At 44.7% G+C, this 21254-nt stretch overlaps 1 protein-coding gene across 7 annotated transcripts; it reads left to right on the top strand.

The window, feature by feature from the left end:
- Positions 1-748: 748 nt before the first annotated feature.
- Positions 749-20039, top strand: pwn (calcium-binding EGF-like domain-containing protein pawn). Of its 7 annotated transcripts, none has more exons than XM_086838495.1 (10): positions 749-796; positions 3331-3730; positions 15224-17212; positions 17279-17656; positions 17717-17880; positions 18000-18122; positions 18234-18902; positions 18997-19151; positions 19217-19355; positions 19427-20039. In XM_086838495.1, the coding sequence occupies exons 2-10, from the start codon at positions 3490-3492 to the stop codon at positions 19616-19618; spliced, it is 4050 nt and encodes a 1349-aa protein (XP_086694621.1). In that variant the 5' UTR covers positions 749-796; positions 3331-3489; the 3' UTR covers positions 19619-20039. The 7 variants fall into 7 exon arrangements, with proteins under 7 accessions (XP_086694621.1, XP_086694620.1, XP_086694619.1 ...); XM_086838494.1 differs by having other exon boundaries at positions 19214-19355; XM_086838493.1 differs by having other exon boundaries at positions 18994-19151; positions 19214-19355.
- The last annotated feature ends 1215 nt before the right edge of the window (positions 20040-21254 follow it).

Below are 21254 nucleotides of genomic sequence, written 5' to 3'. Positions count from 1 at the left end.
TTCCCTAAAACCATATATGTATATTCTTGTTAGCATCAACAGCCGAGTTGATCCAGGCATGTTCGGGGGAAAAAAATAAAAATAAAAAAATAAAGATGATGCGTTCAAAACTATAACATTTGACACTTGAAAACCTATATCAACCTTCATATAATTTTAAAATAAATTATGACTAAAATCATTAGCAAGAATTATATCTAACATAAAAGTAGATAACAAGATTCCAAATACATTGAATAAGAGCAATCGTGTTACAGGTCTCGCTCCAGTATAGATGATTTTTAAGTATTGTCTATTACAAAAATTACATTTCGGAGTGTTAAATTGTAAATAGATTGTTAAATTGACCAGTTCAAAACATTAAAAATTCTCTTACAAAGTGTTAGAAAAATTCAAAAAATACAATTTCATTTTTGTTGTCTAACTCAACAACTAATAAGCAGCGGATGATTATTTTTCGAAACTATACTCTAAGTAAAATTAGTTATATAATGAAATTGATTATGATGAATCACTCTGATCCGATAAGGGTGTTCCAGAAAATAAAAGTTTGTGATGTCTTCAAAGGGTAGAAGAAGCCTCTTGCTGAACTTGGCTCCCCACAAGTACCGGGTATTAGGGCAAACTGGCTGGCGAATCCACCACTCCCGAATACCTCGTTAAATGGCCGAAGAGCGGCAAGCCAAGTTTGCAGCTCCGGTTTCTCGTTTCTTCGGTTCGCCGCAGAGTCTTCGGGCCCACCTCAGTCAGTCTGAGTCGAGCCTTCGATCGTGGCGCACCTGTTGACGGTTTTCTGGTAGGTGAGCGCGGATCTGTGGATCCCAGACGGGACAGCGGCAAGAGCGGAGCTTGAAGATTGCAGATTGAAGAAGCCACTGTGCGTTCGCGTCTATGAAAAGTGAATAACTAAGCCGGGCCCAAAGCCAGCGCTGCGCCTGCGTGTGAGTGCGAGTGTGAGTGCGAGTGTGAGTGCCACAGTGCGAGCGAATGATGGAAAAAAGTCTCTTTCTCGAAATGAAGCAAGCGGCGAATATGTAAACGTAAAACGAATAAATGATATTTGTGCGGTGTGTGCGATGTGTGTGTAGAAAAGCAAAAATAAAACACGAACCCCGCGGCGGCAGCAGCAACAAAAACATCAAAAAACTTTCTTTTTTTCGCGCTACCTTTGTGCCGCGGTGCCTGGAAGTTTGTTAGTTTTGTCCGCGTCTGTGTCTGTCTCTGTGTCTGCGGCTTTTGTTTACGGCTGCTGTGAAATCTGTTGCAAATTCATAATTTGTCCGCCGTTTCACTCCCAATTAAAGAGCCACTCTGGGCCCAAGAGAAGTGATGTTGATGGGAATTAATTAAGATCTAAGCGAAGAGCGACCAGCAAATCACGTATACGCCGGGCCGGATGTGCAACCCGTCGGTCGGCCTACACATGTCCGCAAACTGCAATTCGATCTGCTAAATGGCTCTGAGCAGGTCCCAGTCCATGTCCCATGTCCAGTGTCCAGTGTCCAGTGTCCCGTTTCAGCACTGGATACTGTTAGTTGTGCCATTTCAAGCGCACTTGTGCCAATTTTCCAGGCAACAGCAGCTGCCTCAGCCTGTCGCTGGATTTTAGCTTTTCGATAATTTAGAGTTTTACATTCCTCGGAGCCGCAAAACCGCATTTCCACTCGGTTTCGAGCTGGTACTGGCTCTGGCTCTGGGTCGGCGCGATCTTCAATTTGGTTGCTGTATTTTATATATATATTAATTTTTTCTGCATTTTTGTTGATTTTCCCCTAACTGGTGAAATTTTTCATTATTGGCATTATTTATGTGCAAAATCTAATTGAAAATAACGTGCAGCTGGTAAGCACGCAAAAACATCAATCAAAAGATGCATGATTATGGAAAGCGCTTTGAGGCGAGTCAGAAAAGGAAAGATCACTAGAAACTCATTTTGTTTTTTTTAAAGAGATCGTTTTTGGAGATGGTACGGAGTAAAAGAAAGGATATTCCTCAGCCTTTTTCACTTTAGTTGAATGAACCAGCAACTTTTGGTTGTTAATATCTTGGCTTATGAAATTTTTGGGTCTCATATGTATCGCATCTTTCTCTCTTTCTCTGTGTCAATATATCACCATTACCTTGTATCCTCACCTTTGTCCACCTTCCTCTTCGGACTCGATTCCCTCTTCTGCCGGCTCAGAAAATGGTTACGCAACCGAGGCAGCTCCGAAAAAATGGCTTATAAAAATCACATGAGTCATTTAACCAAAGAAGACTGAGAGAAATAAAAACTAATTACCTGCTGCAACTTCCGCCGAGCTGGCTTTTGGAAAGAAAGCACAGCGCACGCCCGATAATAAAGCCAAAACTATTTGAAGGAAAATGTAAACAAGCGGCAGCGTGGGCGAGTCGCTCATTGGAAAGAAACAACAACAACGAGCCGCTGAAAAATGGAGTCATTTAATGACAGCAGAAAGACAACTCGCCCACGAGGAAGACCGTGCCTGTGCCTCACGTACAACTTTCTATTTCACTGGGATTCTTCAAGCGTGCAGCGGAGTTTTCAAGGTTCCTCCCGGGACTTGGGTCTGAGTGTAAACAAAGGCCAGAGAGCTGCCAAAATCAGCCCTGGACATGACTCAACTGCAGTCCAGTCGGGCTCTGAGATCACAGACAACACAACACAAACACAACACACACTCAAGTTGTGTGGTGGCAACCTTTGCCTTTCCTTTCCATTTGCCACCGCGGTTGCTCTGGATGCTTTCACTTTCCATCTAATGCCCGGCAATTGCTTCAGTTGCCGCTGACTTAGAGTCCGAAATGTGGACCTGTTTTGGCTTCTGATTAGCACGAAGGGCATTCAAGCATTTGGTAACTCCGAGCAGCAACCTCAGATCGATCTGCTCCAGATGATAACCGCTTGGAATTTCACTTTTGCTTTCTGGCACCTCAAATTGTGCTGCGACTTTCGCTGCAGCCAATTTCTGAGCGTATGGGACATCAATCAAAATTAGCATTTCAATCAGCCGAGTTCAGTTAGTCGCTTGAATGGACTTTATGCAACAACAGCAGACCCAATAGGGCCCAAAGGGTATCCGAAAGTGTTTTCTTTTTGAGCCGCTTAGATATCCAAGGGTTTGTTGACTTACCAGGTTTTAAGTTATGTGGCTTATGTAAATGCTAGTGCGGGTTAATGGGGCTCTGGCCTATGGCCGACTGACGTAATAGCGATCGCATTTTGCACAGAATAACTCGCCAAAGACAAAAGACTTGGGGCACAAACTTGGGGATAAATGACAGACAGACAATGGCACAATTCCTGACCACCTTTCTCCCTCTTTTCAGCACTAATCTTGGCGGTCAAAGCCCAAACATGCCTCGCCCAAGTGCGGTTCATCAATAAAAACAACAAAAATAGTGAAAATAAATAGTGGAAAGCCCTGACAATAACGCTTCAAGAGGCAAGCCAGTGTGGCCTCCGCGGAACCCAGTGTTTATGCAAACATGCGACGAAAGCCACAGAACTTAACACACCATAAACTATCGAGTAGGGGCCGAGCTGGAGACGGAGGAGGTAGTGGCGGAGGAGGAGGTGGTGGAGAAAGGCCAAGTGCCACCTTCCTGTCGTCGCCGGCCATTCCCAACAATAGTAGAAGAAGAATGCCAAGAGACCATCGACACTTGATGGCCGTTGCCGTGTCGATGTTCCCGCTGGCGCTTCTGCTGCTCCTGGTTCAGCTAACAGGTAAGTCTTGGCTAGAAACCGGCATTGCCGACAGAGACATGCCCAACAAAAGAATTTCACATGCATTCAGTTAATAAATTGAACCTTAATTGTGAGTGAGGTCTCTCAGACAACTTTCACGCCGTCGAACAGACTTGGAGGATGAAAGTTGCGATAGCAGGGCCATGATCTTTAACAAATCTTGGCAAAGATTTCCCAATTGTTCATAGGATTTGCATGGCTCGATAATGAGACTAGGAAAAAATGGGGATATAATATATCTAAACAGATATTAAAACGGGGAGGAATATTTGTTTTATTAAGAATTATACAAATTACTTATGAAATATATGTTTGTATGAAAGCGTGTAGAATATTAATAATTATAATTGAAATATTGAAATGCCTATATATATAATATATTTTTTGTTATATCCAATTAGTAATCAGTTCTTGCTATTATCAAAGATTTAATTTCATAATTTTTTCTAAGTTCGAAAAAAGAACCTCTTCAAGTCTTTCTTTCTTTTCTCACTTGTGGGCTATCGAAGCGAGAATCGCAAAAGTTGTTTTGAAGAGAGTTTTACATGGGGTTTTACCCAAAGGTTCTGCTCAACCGAGCATTTAGCTGCCACAAACGGAGATAGTGCAAACCCACTTTTTCCTCACGTGAGCGCCATTTCAATATTAAATTTGTTACGTTGCCGCGGAATGCCTCTTGTTTGCTTACAAAAACAGAAAATACCACACAAAAATACAGAAAACTATAAAGAAATTCTCCCCGACACGCCAACAGTTAATGAAGATGCTCGACGTATTTTTAGCTCGTACTCGTACGTGTTTATTCTTCTCCATTTTAGAAAGCTTGCGCCGGCTGCATAATTTATTAGGCGTTACTAAGAATGCACAGCTCTTGGGCACCTGGGTGCCTCAACTGCCTTCAAACTGTGCCAAACGTAATGAAGTGTGCTAACTGTACTATTCCGTACTGCACTCAACTGTACTCTGGGCACCCGCACAATCGCGTTCAATTGTCGCGTTTTGCCAAGAAGTTTGTTCATTTTGCTTTTATAGTTTTTTTTTATTTTGCACCTGAAATACGGGCTTGACCCACTAAAAATCGAGGCACGTATCTCTATCTCTCGTTGGGTGACACATTTCAAACGGCATAAGACCCCAAAACCAGGTCGATCACATCTGCATCCGAATCTGGGTTGTCTAGCGATGAATGCTGATAGCATCTCTTCGGCGGATGATTCATTGGCTCTAGTCATGAAGGGGTTACCTGTATTGCACAACTGCGATTATTCATGCCGGATTCATTGACTCTGTCCAAGACAGGGCTGGGTCTTGGGTTTTTTTTCGCGTTTCCTTGGTTCCATAGCAAAGTGCGTGACGCGCGTGAATCGAAGTTGATTAAAGTTCATTATGGCCTGGGCGTGCGTGGTTTATAATCGTTAAGTGACGCCGGACTGGGCTTATATAAGATGTGAAAATGAAGTCGTCATTAATGCACTGTGAGCAGACTTGGATTGGCCACGTGAAGAGTAATCAGAATGAAGGAGCGTAATGAAAATGTCACGGATTCCTAACCAGCTTCTGCAGAAGATACTCTTTTTTAATGGCCACGTAATTAGTTAGAAGCTGTGACTTGACGAAAATGACGGTTGTAATTCACATCTAATTAATAGTATGATGCCAGGTAATTATTAAACTCTGAAAAGAATTTATGTTCTTACGACACCATGATTATGCCTATTTAATGGATAATTAAATTTAATAAAACATGTTTCTGTATAAAAATATGTTTGTAATGAAAATCGGGAGGAATTTATTATAATAATAATTATCTCTATTAAAGAAAATCCTATTACGGTAAACGTACACCATTTATATTTATATCAGCATATTTTAATATTAAAAAAAAAATACTTTACCACAGAGTTCTTTAGCATGAATTCTTTGACACGCTAATTAGATATATTTCAATATTAATATAAAGCATGCCATTGTTGCCATGTTTAAAATATAAAGTTTACCTTTTGGACAAACCACTTGTTGCATGTGTTAAGTCTTTATTTATTAATTTAAAATCAAGCCAAGTCAGTATCATAAAATAAGGTGAGATAAATTGTTGTTTAAAGTTATGGTCTTATTGTTAGCAAGTTTGTATTGATAAAGGACCTTCATAGCTACGAACATAATGAGTATAAATAAAAAACTCTTCTTATTTTCAACTGATGAAGGTAATTTTCCATATTTATTATTGTCTTACTGTAGTTATAGGTCCGATATGGGTCTAAGTACGATATTGTTCACCTTTTCAGCTGACGTTGTTAATTTTCCATATGTATTACTTATAAAGCACCTCTAGAGCTTAGTGGAATTCAATTAAGTTAAAATTATCTTAAAAGGCATTTAGTCTTGGTCATTCGAGTGTACTTGATCAGCGATACTCGGCGTTCATCATCAGTTTGATGCCTTAGTTCGAATCTTTGGCATCTGTTCATCTATTATCATACTTAGCCGGAGATTTGTGGCTTGTTAATGCCCATTGGGTTGCACCTTCCCAGGCACATTCCCAAAGAAACTCCCGCGATTAAGAGTGGCACGGCTCCATGGCTCCGCTCCCATTCACTTACTTATGCATTCCATCGAAAGGCTTTCCAGCAGTTAGCAGCGAGCAGTGAGCAGGCAGCCATTGTAACCGCTTAATTGCACGAATCCGGCCAACTGAGGCAATCAATTAAAGCTAACTGCACTGTTTACTGGGCCATTTGGGGTCTGGCTTGGCCAAAACCTTTCATGCAGCTAATAAGCTGGAGCAGTGGCTGGGGGGAAATGCACACACTTGGGGCGGGAGAATTTACATAGAGTGGGGTGGGGTGGGGGCGAAGTGAAAATTATTTCAACAGCTGAGCTGGCTTAATTAAAAGAAAACAGAATCTCCGTGAAACAGAAAGAAGCTGGCAGCAGCTGCCAGAGTTAACAGTTACGCCCGGGTAACGGCTCTTCGGGGCGCTCGATACACATAGCGAATTGAACTCTCTTTTCCATCGGAAAAGTGTCAAAGAAAGCGCCGTGAGTTGGGCTTTTACTCGTCTTCCCATCGACTGAGTCAGCGCTTTCTGGAGTGGAGCGATCGATGGCAGGGCTCGGGATCGGTGGCGACACTATAACCCGGTGACTTACAGCCGCAACCAGCTGGATTTGTTACATTTCCCCGCCAGAGTTGCCCCTCTTTCGGGCGCAACTGTTAAGCTGATTAAATTTTCAGATTAGCTTCTTCCACGGCCAATTTCCCCCAGCATTCTTTAGTTTTTTCTTTCTTATTTATTTTTCTTTTTTTTGGCACATTTCGGTTACATGGCCCACTTGCCGGTGGAGTGACTGAGAGAGGGAAAATATAAATATAAATAAGCAAGAAGTTGCTGCGCGATGCAAGAGAGAGAGAGAGGAAGAAAGAAATAAGCCGCCGCAGAAATTTATCGCATGACTTTTTATTGGGTCAAGAGGCAGGTTCGTTCGGCAGGTTTCTGGTTCTCCTCCTCGAAGATCTTGGCTGGGATTTCGTTTCCAGGCAGTTTTTGCGGCGTCTCCTTGGTGGCCCGACTGCTCAAAAGGCTGGGAATGTTGACGCAATTAATTATGGAATTTCTGGGGACTTGCAAGCAGGTGAACTGGGAGCTGCGATTATCGGAAAAAGCAATGGATTGCAGGTTCTTTCAGGGGATTATTCTTTAAAAGTTTAAGTTGGACAGGAAAATTAACGTTCGAAATTTGGACTTAAAGCAATCATTGTTCCAGGCTTTGTTTAGCTTCACCAGCTTCCAGCGTGAGCACCCCTGCTTTACATTCTTTCCAATCATCTTGTTAACATTCCCATTGGAAATCCAAATCCCAAACTAGCTCCCTTTCCCTTTCTCACCAGAAAGTCTCGGGTAATTGAAGCTCACAATCAGCGCACATGCTGATCTCTCACATTCAATTAACTTAAACGCTTCTCCACCCCGAACGGCGCTTTCAATTAGACCCGAGCACTGCCTGAGCTTGATCTGGGTCTCCCGTCTGGGTTGGGATGCGATTCCCAATCAAAACATAAAGCCGAAGCCGTATCAATAACTGCGTACTTTCCCTTTCCCGTGAGAAGAGGAGCGACTCTCGGATTGGGATGCCCAAAACTGTACGAAGAAATTCGGCACATCGAAAGTTTGCCAGGCGTGCACACACGAGACCGGACTCCCAACCAGACATTGGGTTTATGCAGTCGAACGATTCATGATTTTGATAATTTCATGAACTTCTTAACTACTTCAAAAGAGAGGGTAATTTACATCGCTTATTTCCAAACTTAAAACTTATTGATTATCGCTACTTCTCTGTTCGTTTATATACAAATTTGGTAAAGTCAAGGTCTATCGTTTTCTTTCAATTTAGATATGTATATAAAGACTTATCTATAATGATTATAAGTAATCTTAAAAATGAAAAGATTATTTTTATATTGCAATCCAATCTTTCGAAATATTCAACTTTGGACAGCTTCTAGGTAAAAATCGTCAAATTCAGCGCATAAACTTTGCAACAGACACACACCCATCGGCAGGTAAACTGAACCCACAATTTACCCCCTCCGTCTCCTCGTTTTATGTTTTATTTTTTACCTTTTCCTTTTCTGGCCTTTGTTCGTTCTTCTTTAATGGTTGTCCTGAGGCGCTGTGGGCCCAGATGAAATGGCAGTGAACGGGGAGAAGCGGATGGAGTGCGGCTGGGAGACGGAGACCCTTTCAAGTGTCGCCGTTGACAATCAATGGCAATCAATGAAAATACTCCTTTACCTCCTAAAATTTACTATGGGAGAGCGACTCAAAACCAGTTGGTTTGCTGTGGAATGTTTTAATCGCGAATTCTTTTGGACATTACTTTTTTTTTGGCCAAATGTGTATCCCAGCATTGTTTTAGCTGAGGTAAAAATGTAAGGAACACAGGATTTGCACCATGTCACAAATACATATTAATGTTACGTTGTAAATGATAAAGTTTTTTACAAAATTACTTTAAATATAACAAATATAGATTTTTTAATACTCATAACAAAGGCAAAAAACTTACGAAGTTTTCATTAATTAAAATCCTTGTGAAAATATTAAAGAAACAGTGTCAGAAACAAAAAACAGTCTAAAAATTAGTGTATTTTGATCAATTCCCTCTTTATATAGCTTCGATTGGTTTAAGCTAACACTATACTTTATTTATAATTACAAAGAAAAACAAAAGACTTAGGCAACAAACTGGGAAAATTTAAATTTTTTAATATCCCTGAAAATGTGAAACAAATATAAATTAGGTCTTAATACTTTTAATTTATTCCTTGTTTAATAACACAAAAATAGATTTTCTAAAGCTAAAACTGCACTTTTATCGATATTTGTTACAATGAAAAACAAAAGACTTAGGCAACGAACTTGCGTTTTAATTTTAGTTTACACTTTAATCAAAGATATAGTCCAGCATTCCAAGGAAAACTTTAGATTTTTGCTGGCCTATAGATGATAAGGTAAAATTTCGTCAAAAAGAAAACCAAATACCCAAAAACTCGTGATAAAAATCAACGAAAATCTCGAAAAACAAAAAATATGACAAAAAGAACCTGGCTAGAAAAAGAGCCGTTAAATGGGTGCAGTTAGCTGCTGTCCAAACAACGCAGACTTGGACTCCAAAGTGACACAATAATACCCACGCTCACACACGCACACACACTCACCGATACCCAGATTCACCCATACCAAGCCGTGTTACCCATTTCTATTTGGCACGCAGTTGGAAATAGTTGGAAATAGCCCAATAAAAAGCTGGCTAACTGACTGACTGACTGCCGACGGTCTTGTCTTGTATGCGAAGTGGGACTCTCACTGCGAGTGTATGCGCTCTGAGCCGGTTCTTTTGGCCTCTTGGCCACTTGCCGTGGACACTCACACAGACACAGACACAGCCAAAGACGCGGGCAATCGTGAACTTGTCACAGACCATTAAGACCATATTGGCCATACTGGCAACTTGTTTCCGTTTGGCGGCTATACATAAGCCGGCTACTGTGGGTACAATGACCCAGTTTTGATGCCGGGACAGAGAGAGGGAGAGGGAGAAAGAGAGAAGGAGAGGCTGGGGCATTCATCTGCCTCCCAATCGATAGATAGAAATATATACATACATAGATTCCAAGATTGATTCTCATAGCGAATGTTGGCCAATGTTGGCGTTTATCTGACGGATTTGCCTGCTGGGGGGTGTCATCTGTTCCCATTCTGGTGCTCCATGAGCTGCTCTTAATTATTCAATTAGAGGCGAGGGTTACTGACCCAAGCCAAGTTGCCAACTGCCTTGGTATTCCGCCAACATGCAATCGCAGGAACTTTAACTATTTGCAAGATTCCCCAGGAGATCGTGCAGATCGCTTATCGCCCAGAAAATTGCAGCTAGTTACAGGGCTAAGCCTTGTTCTGGAATGGCCATTATTCCGGCCTTTGTTCTGGCCTGGCCAGCGAGGAATGTGATATTCTTGTTCGCTCCCACCTGCGGCTTAATTAAGCATGTGAGACAATTAGATTTCATAAGTGCCGGCAATTAACTTGCGCTGGATGGAACTGCGGCCATGGGAGGATTCCTTCCAGTTTCTTTGCCCGGGAACGATTAAGGCCAGCAGACCGCGTCCAGGTTATACATTTTCTCCATCTACCAGTATTCTCTGCATTGGTTTTCGGCCTGGCCTAGACCTGCCCCACCTGCCCCACCTGCCCCACAGCGGGCAGCCAGCCGAGCGTAACCAACTGCAAAAGTTGCAGAATTCGCAGCAGCATCTCCGGAAGCCTGGTCAGAGCAACCACCAAGCCGTTGGACTGCAACCAGCTCGGGATTCCGCTTTCGACTTTGGCTCGACTTTGAGGCGGTTAGATCAGAGCCAGACCTTGATTAAGGTCATTCGCTTCGGACCCAAGTCCGAGTGGCCGAGGCGAAGAATGAAAGCAAACACTAAAACAAAATTGTAACACTCGTTAAGGCTTTAAATTTAGATGGGTTTAAGTTAGACAAAAATATATAGTAAGTATCATTGACTTAAAATGTTTGGGGGATTGTAATTACTGCAAATGAAACTGGAGTCGTGGAATCTGACTTACTCTATCGTCTACTTATTAGCTTTTATTAAGTTATGTGTGATTTATATTTTAACTTCATCTTGTTGAAATTCCAAGAATATTCTCAAGTGCAACTCGGATATACATTCGTATCGATTAAAATGCAGTAAACATATCTAATTGCCAGGCACGCGCTGCCAAAGGCAAGACACTCGTGCAATGCCAAGGGCCAAGCTTCAGATTCAGTCATGGTCACGGTACCTGGAAAACCAAGAAAGCAACAAAATATGAAAACGGAAAATCAGTTTTCCAACGAAATGCTCAATTTCACCAGACTCAACTTCGGGCCGAGTGGAACTAGAGTGCAGTTTGCCTTGTCTTTGGCTGCTATGTTGGCGCTCTCGTCGTCACTTTTGTTAATTGCGGAGTGCACTGTGGAAGAAATAGACAAAATACGAAACAAATTTTCCAGTACCTTATATTAAATATAAATACTATAAAATTATAGTTTACTAATATACAATAGACGAAGCCATTTGGAAAATACCTTTCGGTTTCGAGAGACTTTAAGACCTCATGTATAGGAAAAATATGATATTAGCCTTTATATTACTTTGTTAGAATATAAAAAATGGCAATTTATATTGATTTAAAGTTAGGTATTTACCATAGTAAACCATTGAGTCAAAGGCAGAACTTCAAGTCTGGCCAAGTCAAATTTGAGACTCCTTTCCTTTGAAAGAACACCAGCTCCATTGCACAAGTGCTTTAGCCCGGGCCAAAGATACTTTATTTGCTTGGCTAATGAAAAGGCGGGGAAATGACTTTGCAGCTGCCACAGATAAAGCTTCTACTAGGAACAAGAATTCGACTTTCCCTGGCAATTTTATATCATCCAGAGTCTTAGCCGCGGGGGCCACAACGCCCACAACGAAAGCTGGATGCCCGAAGAATCAATTAGCATTAAATCAAATTTTTAATAGCCCAGCTTTTGGACATCACTAGACAACGCCCCGAAAAGACCAAAACGCAGAATGGTTTGAGTCCCGCGTCGTTCTTGGCTTTTCCGTTCGAGGCGTGGCTGCTGCTGAGATGGCTTTTTGAGATGCGAGATGAGGGACTGGCCATTTAATAGAAATCTTCGCCGAAGGGCCTGCGGAATTCACAATCGGACGGCCCAAGCTATGGCCATGTTTATGTTTATGGGCCGATCGAAGAAAGATGAAAGAAGCTTAGGCCACAAAACAGAAATACTCATATAAAAAAAGAGAGAGGTGAGAGAAATATTTGTTGGGGATTAGTTTAGATTTTTTGTCTTAGATATCTTTTGGAAGACAAGGGAAAACTTTGTGCCTACAATAGATGAGGAAACATGAATGGATTACATTTAACATATGTGATACCATTCGTTAGGCTTTCTTTGAGTATCATTTGTAATCCTTAATTTAGTAGGTTTTTTAAAGAAAAGTCTAAGCTGTCTATTGTGAGTCTTTAGAAGTGATAACTTCAATGAAAATGCCTTTAATATTCGCCTGACTGCATAGCTTGACTATTAAAAACAATTACATAAATTGTTTTACGGTGAAAACACGACGAATTGTCGCCTTTGCCTTTGCAGCAAACCATAAAATGTTATTATTATTGCATAATGCGGGCCTTCTTTACACGGGCACACATGTCGTATGCGTAATGTCTCGGTACGCGTGCTAAATATTGAAATCGAAACAGAAAATTGTCGTATTTCATAAGCAATTATCTGCGCCAGCTTTGCCCACATTAAAGGCATTCACCAGGCAGCAGGCAGCAGGCGGATTTAATGTCGGTTTCTGCCTTTGGCCACGACGTTGTGAAACAGCCGAAAAGTGCAGCGAAATAGAAAGTGATTTTCTGTCGGCAATTTGGAGGCGCTGAAAAAGGCCAATTTGAATGGAGCCCAAGTCGGAGTAGAGCCGGGAAAACTGCCGCCCGAGTGGGTTGGGCCGAGGCCGGGAAATTGACTAAGAGACGTGGGGCCACAAGTCGTGTGTCCTCGCTGAAGTAGCGTTTAAATTAGTGTAGGCAAGCACTGGAACTAATGACGATGTCTCCATGTTGTTGTCATATCGGGTGCATTCAACCCAGCTTGTCTGGACCCGGATCGGGGGTTGGGAGATATCGGAGAACGGAGATCGGGGTTCGGAGATCGGAGATCGGGGGTCCGGCAATAGAAAGATTTTACTTTCGTTGCAACTGGCCGTGAAAGTGCAGCATGCAGCATGCAGCATGCCGCTTGCCCCGCTCCAAAATGCAATTCAATTTTTGTGTCTCAAATTGCGTTACACATCCAGTCGAGTGCCATGTCTGGCGATTTCCCAGCCGCCGGCTCACTTTTACCGCCAATCGAATCCAATCAAAATCCCAATTCCAATGCCAATTCCAGACTAGCTTTTGGAATCAATAAAAATCGAGGGAAAAACTTGAAAACTAACCAACTAATTCGACGCAAGGAAAGTGAAAACTGTGTCGCCGCCTTTTGTCTTGCCTTGCCCAAAAGGAAGCGTTAATTATATCAAAATCGCAACAAATGGCGTTAAGCCGTAGAAAGTGAAACAAATATTGTGTGTTTCAATCAGCGTTGAGCCAGTTAAGCGACAGGTGAAAGTAAAATGTGTGCCAAACTTAATCAAAAAACCACAAGACCCAGCACCAGCACCAGCCCGGCAATTGGGTTAAGCTCAATAACTAAACGTGTTTGGGTGAACGAGTGTGAATTATGGTTGTGGCCTCAACCTTAAACTGGTTCTGGCCTACTGCCATAAAGCCCAAAAGATGACATGCACTTGACAACCCGAAAGAATGGAAGAAGTCTCAGAGTCGGAGATGGAGTCGCAGTTGAATTGGAAGTCATAGAAAGCTCAACGGAAAAAGTGGCAGGCAAATAAATCTCATCGAGATTCGAGGTGTTAAAAAGTGGCTGGGTTCAGCTAGAGAGCTGCTTGTGAGTGTTTATGATTGGAAATTTATATTCAATCAATTTGTCTTCCCGAGGTATGATCTGGTAATATTAAGAAGCTAAGATCTTTATGAAATCAGGGAACTTAGATCTCTGTGATCGAAGATATGGTCGTGTTCAATCTATGTTAATTGGGTCATTATAGCTGCATTCGCGATAAGGCGTTCCCATCTAATATCTCTTTATGGGAAATGGGGAGGAGGATCAAGTGGAGCTTGTCCCCATTCGATTACCATCTGCATTCCACACGAGTACAATCTATATTTAAGAGTTGCCAAAGGCTGGCTCTTCTCATTTATTCGCCATATCCGAGGAAAATGATGAAAATCAGCCACAGAAACAACAACAGCCACGGACTGGCATCTTTTCAACGCTTGACGTAGCAATTTGTGAAATTCTTGCTAGGCCGCCGAGCGAGTGTTGCAGATCTGGCCGAGGCCTTGTATCTGCGTATCCATGTCTGCACACATCTGTGGGCTAGCGTATCCATCAGAGTGTGCTCCGGGCAATGAGTAATAAGCCTGCGCCATTGTGACAGATGTGCAAGACATCAGCTGTACGCGAGCTCCCAGCAAACCCACAATTTCGAAGGCAGGCACTCACAATTACAATTACATGCACAGAGAGTGAAAAGAATACGAAAGGCCGGGCCCCAAAGACAAAGCCGCGACGCAGACTTGACATCGAAAACAAATGATGCCTGCTAAAGGCTGCGACAGAGATTGAAACTGATCCGCGCCAGCATGGGCTGGGCATTGTTTCTCTCCTCCAAATGCAAATGAATCGCGTTGACAATGACAGAGTGGCTGAGGTAAAGGGAAATGGTAGGGGAAGGGGAAGTGGCAGGGCAAGTGGCAGGGGCAGGTGCATGGGGCAAGTGAAAAGTGAAACCAACGATGTGAAGATTCTTTCATTGCGATGATGGATGCAAGGGAAACCGAAGCTCGGAATTCCAAGCTCTTTCCATCGAAATCTTTCCCTTTCTTTTCGTTTCAATAAAGTGGAAAATTTGATGGAAGTGGAACTGGTATTTGTCTCCGATTCAGTTCGATTTTATTGATTGATATTGGAGAGTTTTATGAGCTTTGTAAAATATGTATTACAAATAAGTTTCCGGAGATGTTGACTGTCTGATATTACAATTAATAAAGTTAACTGCTTAATAAATTGACAAAGGGGTGATTATCTTATAGAGTTGATAGGCATTAACTCATAGTATTTCTCATTACATTCACCAGGCGAGTAGATTTAGCAAGAGAAAACGAGAATTTTGAGAAATCTTATACATTTTTGAGTATTGTTATATATAGTTGCTAGCAAAAACAAGTATAATCAACACCAAATTAATTTCAAAACCCTTAATTATTCCCTCCTCTCTTTCTTTTACAGCTGGTCAGCATGAGAGCATATCCCAGATCTCGCCCAAGTCTAGTAGCCATCCGAGTTCTGGCCGCCTGAGCATCGAGAGTACCATGGCGGACTCTGTCAATGGCCTGGCCGAGAGCTACTCCCCGCCCCGCAAGAGCAACGAGAACGAGAATGAGACGCGGGCGGAGCGCGTGGAACGATCCGCATCACCCATCCTGCACGAACGGAAGGCTGCAGCCGGACCCAACGATGTTCACTTTCCGGAGGAGCTGGAGAAGGACGTGTCCGCCGGGCGGTACTTCCACTACAATATCAAGCCCACGGGAACGTACGACAACCAGGAGGAGCAGCCGGAACGGACGCATCAGAGGATCAGGGCCGGAAAGACGCTGTCAGCTGAAAGCACCACCAGCAGCGCTAGTCCTTCGGAGCAGTCTTTTTTAGGGCGGGGGGACCTGCGACCGCTAGTGTCGGGGTCCCCGATCCGGCCGAGTCCGAGCAGTACTGCCACCTCAGCGACGGCCAGTGCCACCCAGGTGCCGCATAGTGCGCACAGTCCGCGCCAGAACGGCAATCCCGACATCCAGGACATCATCACGGGCATCGTCAAGCTGCTAAACGGAAATGTCAATGTCCACGCCAATACGCAAGGCGTCCGACGACCATCTGCCAGCAGGATCAACAACAGGGGTCCCCCGAGGATCTCCGAGACCCAGAACCTGCCTATCGACTATGAGGCCCAGAAGCCCGGCACCTCCATGCGTCCCCCGCCATACCCCTTCGATCGTCCGGAGCGTCCCTTCATCACGGGCGTACCCATTCCGGAGCAGATTGTGCCCGTGCGTCCGGGCTTTGTGAGCAATCGTCCGCCCTGGTACCGCAACAAGCCGCGTCCACCCATCGCCACCAGTGTGGGCGGCAATCGGAGACCTCTGCCGCAGTACAAACCCCTGCCAACTCCCCAAGTGCAACCCTCTACGCAGCCCAACTCAGAGCAGCTGGATAGGGAGCCAGAGAAGGGTCAGAATCATCAGGGACAGCATCCGTCAGCAGCTGGAGAGGATGCAGTGCAGCCCACGGACACAACCTACGACTCGGAGTTCTCCAACGAAGATGCCAATGCCCAGTACATTGAGGTCTCGGACCAGGACACAGATGCCACTGGAGGCGGAGAGGTCGAGGATGAGCTGCAGCCACCTCCTCCTCCTCCCTCCACAACCAGCAATCCTCCCACGCCCCCAACCATTTCCCCGAAAAAGAAGCACAAGCCAAAGCCAGGCAGTGAGAAGAAGAAGCTGCAGGAGGATCAATCCCCGGATGAGGGCTACACTACCATCATAGAGACGAGCTCAGTGGTGCACACTGTGATGGGTATGTCCTCCACGTACGTACCGATGCCCATGGATAGCTCCGAGCTTCCCGATCTGGATCCCTCCACCGAGGAGGTCATCTTCATGACGGCCAACCGAACGCCCGGCTTGGACACAATCTCCACCTCGTCGCTTAGCATCTCTACGGCCTCCACTGTGTCGTCAGCCATCCAACCCACGTCCTCCGAAGAACCCATCACTACCACCACTACTACCAGTACTAGCTCCACCTCAACCACCACTACCACCTCCACCACCACCACCCCGCCATCAACTACGAGTTCCACTGAAAGTGCGCCACCTAACAACTCCAATGCCAATCCCAATGCCACTCCGCCCGCCCCCTACCACCCCCGACCCGGGATTGTCCTCGATGACCCCGAGTTCAAGCCCGGCGGTCGGCCTCGCCCCGTTAACCAGCGACCACCGCCCCAGTCACAACAGAAGCTACCCCTTCCTGCGGTGCAGCCCACAAGGCAGCACCTGCCACCCGGCTACGGCGAGATCTTCGACGTGACCCTGTCCGCCATCCAGGGACCCGGACCCAAGGGCAGCGGCTCCCAGCAGACGATCAACATCAAGCCATACGGATCCTATGCAGCGGGCGGAGGGCAGGGTGACATCATAGTGTCGGCATCAGGTGACGATGGCTTCGTCTCGATCGATGGCAAACGCACTTACATCAATCTCTTTGGTGACCCCACAGATCCCCCAGCTGGGGCCACGACGCCGGCCACGCGTCTGCCACAGTTGCCAGGTGCTGGATCCTCTCCAGCCATCGGTGGAACTAAAGGTGCCAGCTCGCCTTCGGTGCCGGCCAACGCCGTTACCCAGAGCAGCGGTGGCTATGTGGTGCCGGAAACGGAGGTGGTGGATCTTCAGGGACACAGCAAGCCGGCGGGTCAGCCAGCAGGATCATCAACGACCAATGCAGGTCCCACTAGGCCCCACTACCGTCAGAGACCAACGCAGCCGCCTGTAAGGATTGACACCTGCATTGTGGGAGATGATTCCACCTGTGATCAGGCGCAACACGAGAGATGCAGGACGGACAACGGGGTGTCCAGCTGCCACTGTAGGCCAGGTGAGTTTTCAGCGAAAAGGATATTGATGCATAGAACCTACTGAATATCTTGTGATTTAGGCTACTCCCGTCGCAAGCACCGGGAACCTTGTCGTCGGGTCATCTCATTCCATCTGGGCATGCGCGTGGACCGCATCTACGAGCACCGCATAGTGTGGGACACCAAGCTGATGGACAGGCACAGCGAGCCTTTCGGTCAGCTGAGCTATGAATCTATTCGAGCGGTAAGTAAAAGAGCCTACTTGAGAACATATGCATGTAGAGCGTTATGCATATTGTTATCATAAGGACATTCCTTCAATCTGAAGTTCCAAGGTCTTTAATCAAGTATTCTTTCTTGAAGCTGGACTCTGCCATGTCGATGACTCCCTACTCGGATGAGTTTATGGAAGCCAAGGTGAACAACATTTACAGAGGTGATCCCAATCTGGGCGGAAGTGGGGTCTATGTGAATATGACAATCAAGGTGAGTTACTCCAGCTAGATAGAAGGAGCTCTCCTAGGAGCATCCCTGCTCAGGCAATCTTTGATTGTCCCTCTACCATGACTCTTACTAATTCCAATTCCTCTTCCCCAGCTGGATGAGAGCGTGGAGACCTTGCGGCCCAACCTGCGCAGTGACGTACAGAAGCACCTCCTGGGCGTGCTCCATCGGCGGAACAACAACATTGGCAACTCTGTGCTTTACGTCAGCTCCCCAGAGGGCGCAGTGTCGGCGCTCCAAGACTTGGATGAGTGCCAGTCGCCGGAGTTAAACGATTGCCATCCCGGTGCCAGTTGCACCAACACGTGGGGCAGCTTCCGCTGTGCCTGTGAGGCTGGACTGCGTGATCCCTGGGCTGACCAGCCGGCAAGGGCAGGACGGGAATGCCAGGCGTGCGCTGACTCCGTCTGCAACAATCACGGTACCTGCAGCTATGGCGACGATGGCGGACAGGTGTGCACCTGCGACTCCAGCCACTATGGCGCTCAGTGTGAGATTGATGGCGAGGTCCTGGGCGTGGCCATTGGCGCCTCCGTGGCGGCCATCATCATTATTGTTCTGACACTGGTGTGCCTCATCATGTGGTCCCGGCGGTGGCAGCGGGAGCAGAAGAACGCCATGGGATCCCCTGTATTTGGTTACATGAACACGGCGCCACTCAAGTCAGCCGGATTGCCTCAGGCAGGCTATCAGGTGACTTTAGAGGATCGCATGCGTTGGGCACAAATAGCCGATGTGATGGCACAGACGAATCACTACGGGGTGGGTATCTAGTTAGGCTATAAAACCTTTCTAATTATGGTTTGTCCAAGTTCCATAAATACTTATTACGATTTGCTTTGATATGTACCAGCAGGCCGAGCCCATTGGACCCACTCGCCCCTCCTCGGCCATGTTCGCGTACCCCAATCTAGGCGCCATGGGCATGGGCACCTTGGGCGGGATGTCGCTCCAGAGTACCATGCAGATGCATCCGAGTGCCACGCTGGCGCCACCAGTGCCATTGCCCAGGTAGGATTTTATAATAATATCCAAATTCTAAGCCCTTCTGAATCGCCTTTTCCTTGACTTAGAAGGCTTGGCCTGGGCCCGCGCTCGAATGGAATGCGAACCCTGGAGAACTCCAGCTCCAGCGAGGAGGAGGATCGCGCCGATCTGCTGGGGCGCAACTTCCAAGTGCCACGCCCCAAGAGTCGCAGCAACGGCAGCATAGCGGTAGGATATTACATTATCCCTAAAGTCTTAACTATTCCAATTTGCTATAATATATATTTTTGCAATTCCAGAACCAGTCTGGCATCTACTACGATGTGGACTACGAGCCGTCGGGCAATGGCATTGGGAACTCCAGCGTGGACCACTTGTACGGCTCGCAGAATCAGTCCGTGACGGGCCACAATCACATCCCTGGTCCGCAGGGCATACCGATGAGCACATACACCTCTGGCCGAGCTCCCAGCAGTTATTACATGAAGTGACCACGGCCGGAGCAGCCACGAATGAGCCCTCAACCCTGTATATACGCTACCTAGGTTAAGGAACGTCGATCCGGCGAGAACTAAAACACTTTTCCACTGCAGTCCCCGCGGCGACTGCAGCTGTGACGCGTTTTGGACGCCGTCCCCTCCTCAACTTCCTCATTCTTAGCACGAGAAACGTAGACTTAGGACTATCCTTAGGTTCGATCTAGATGTACGAAATGCAAGCGACAACTAATCATTAATTTTAAACCCTATTTTAAACACTTAAATTATTGCCACCTTCCGCTGTCCATTCGAAGTCAAGTCCCTTAAAATAGTTAGCTTACTTTCCATAAAATCTGTAAAATTGACCAGGTTAATATTGCAATAGTGTATGTTTATGTATATAAATGAATAAAATGCGTAAATTTAGAAAAAATTTTATAATGTGTGGGAGATGGAGAAGTTCCAGTAGGTAAAAAAACAGAATTATTCACTGAGAAAAAAGTTTTGAAGATTTTAAATTTGGCGCCCAGTTGCTCTCAAACTTGTAAACTAGCAAGTCTGTAGACTTGTCTCTCTTTCACGCATATGCTTTTAGTGCCGTTTGGTATTACACACAGCTTGAGCGAGACAACTAGATATTATGTGTGCGAGGGTGAGAGTAAGACAAATAGTATTACCATTTCTGTCCAGTGTTGCAAAGTAAAAGTAATAGGCGGGTAATTTGAAATTCATTTCTGCAATATAATGAAATGATAACTGAACACAACATAAACATAAAAAAATATTATAGATTTGTTTAAAATAAATAATTTGTTATTGTTATTTGTTAAAAAATTACATTATTTAAGGATATAAATCAAAGAATTTATCGAGAAACATAATGAAAATTAATATATTAAATTAGATCATATTCAAATCAGGCTAGCTTTTAGAACTTATAATAAATAAATGTAAAATGTTTGCAATATTTTGCAGTTGGGTTTTAAAACCATATTAGTTTAGGTAAAGCATAAAGCAATTTCAGTTTTTTTGAATGAAAATCTTTTCTCGAAAGTTATGCCTTATTGAACCAGTTTTTCTTTTCTTTCCCTAACGCCTCATTGATAATCACAGTACCTTCCGCTGTTGTTCCGCTGTTTGCCTCAATTTAGAGACAATTTTCTGCCACTGCCCCTGGGGCAGTTCACACGCATAAATATAAGTCGAGGAAGAATGAGGAAAATAATGTTTGGCCACTGCGCTTGCGTGTGGCAGCTTGACCACTAGTTGTTGGCCAAAGCGAAGGTGTTGACGGCTTCTTATGCAACCAACTTGGCTGTGCCCCAGGTCAGGCCAGGCCATTAATGAGACTGGCTTTCAGCTGTTTGGGAGAAACTGACTTCTCTTAAAATTTATTAAGAAACTAATGTCTTTCAATTTTATTAGAAAATAAGAATGTATTGCAAAGTCGTTGAATTTTCCTTCTTTAAACGGTATTATAATTTAGTCCATAAGTTATCAAATTCGTCAATGCGTTATTCTACCCCAAAGGTATATATGTATATTCTTAGTTATTAATTAACTTGCTAACTTTGATAAGACCATGTTTCTATTGATAAATAACTAAATTTGTTCTTGCTTTAACTAAAATTGTAGTACATTGCTTGGG

Source organism: Drosophila serrata, unplaced genomic scaffold (genome assembly GCF_035046125.1).
Source record: "Drosophila serrata isolate PLE 108 unplaced genomic scaffold, ASM3504612v1 contig_347, whole genome shotgun sequence".
Classification (NCBI taxonomy): Eukaryota; Metazoa; Arthropoda; class Insecta; order Diptera; family Drosophilidae; genus Drosophila; species Drosophila serrata.
Note: the sequence above shows the minus strand (reverse complement) of the source record. Positions and strands in the feature narration are given on the sequence as shown.

What these genes read in the sequence shown, in the direction of transcription:
- pwn (XM_020959545.2), top strand. Translation starts at nt 3,490, where the DNA reads ATGCGACGAAAGCCACAGAACTTAACACACCATAAACTATCGAGTAGG. An exon ending in GCTCCTGGTTCAGCTAACAG is followed by an intron (nt 3,731 to 15,223) that starts GTAAGTCTTGGC and finishes TTTCTTTTACAG; the next exon opens with CTGGTCAGCATGAGAGCATA. An exon ending in CCACCAGTGCCATTGCCCAG is followed by an intron (nt 19,152 to 19,213) that starts GTAGGATTTTAT and finishes TCCTTGACTTAG; the next exon opens with AAGGCTTGGCCTGGGCCCGC.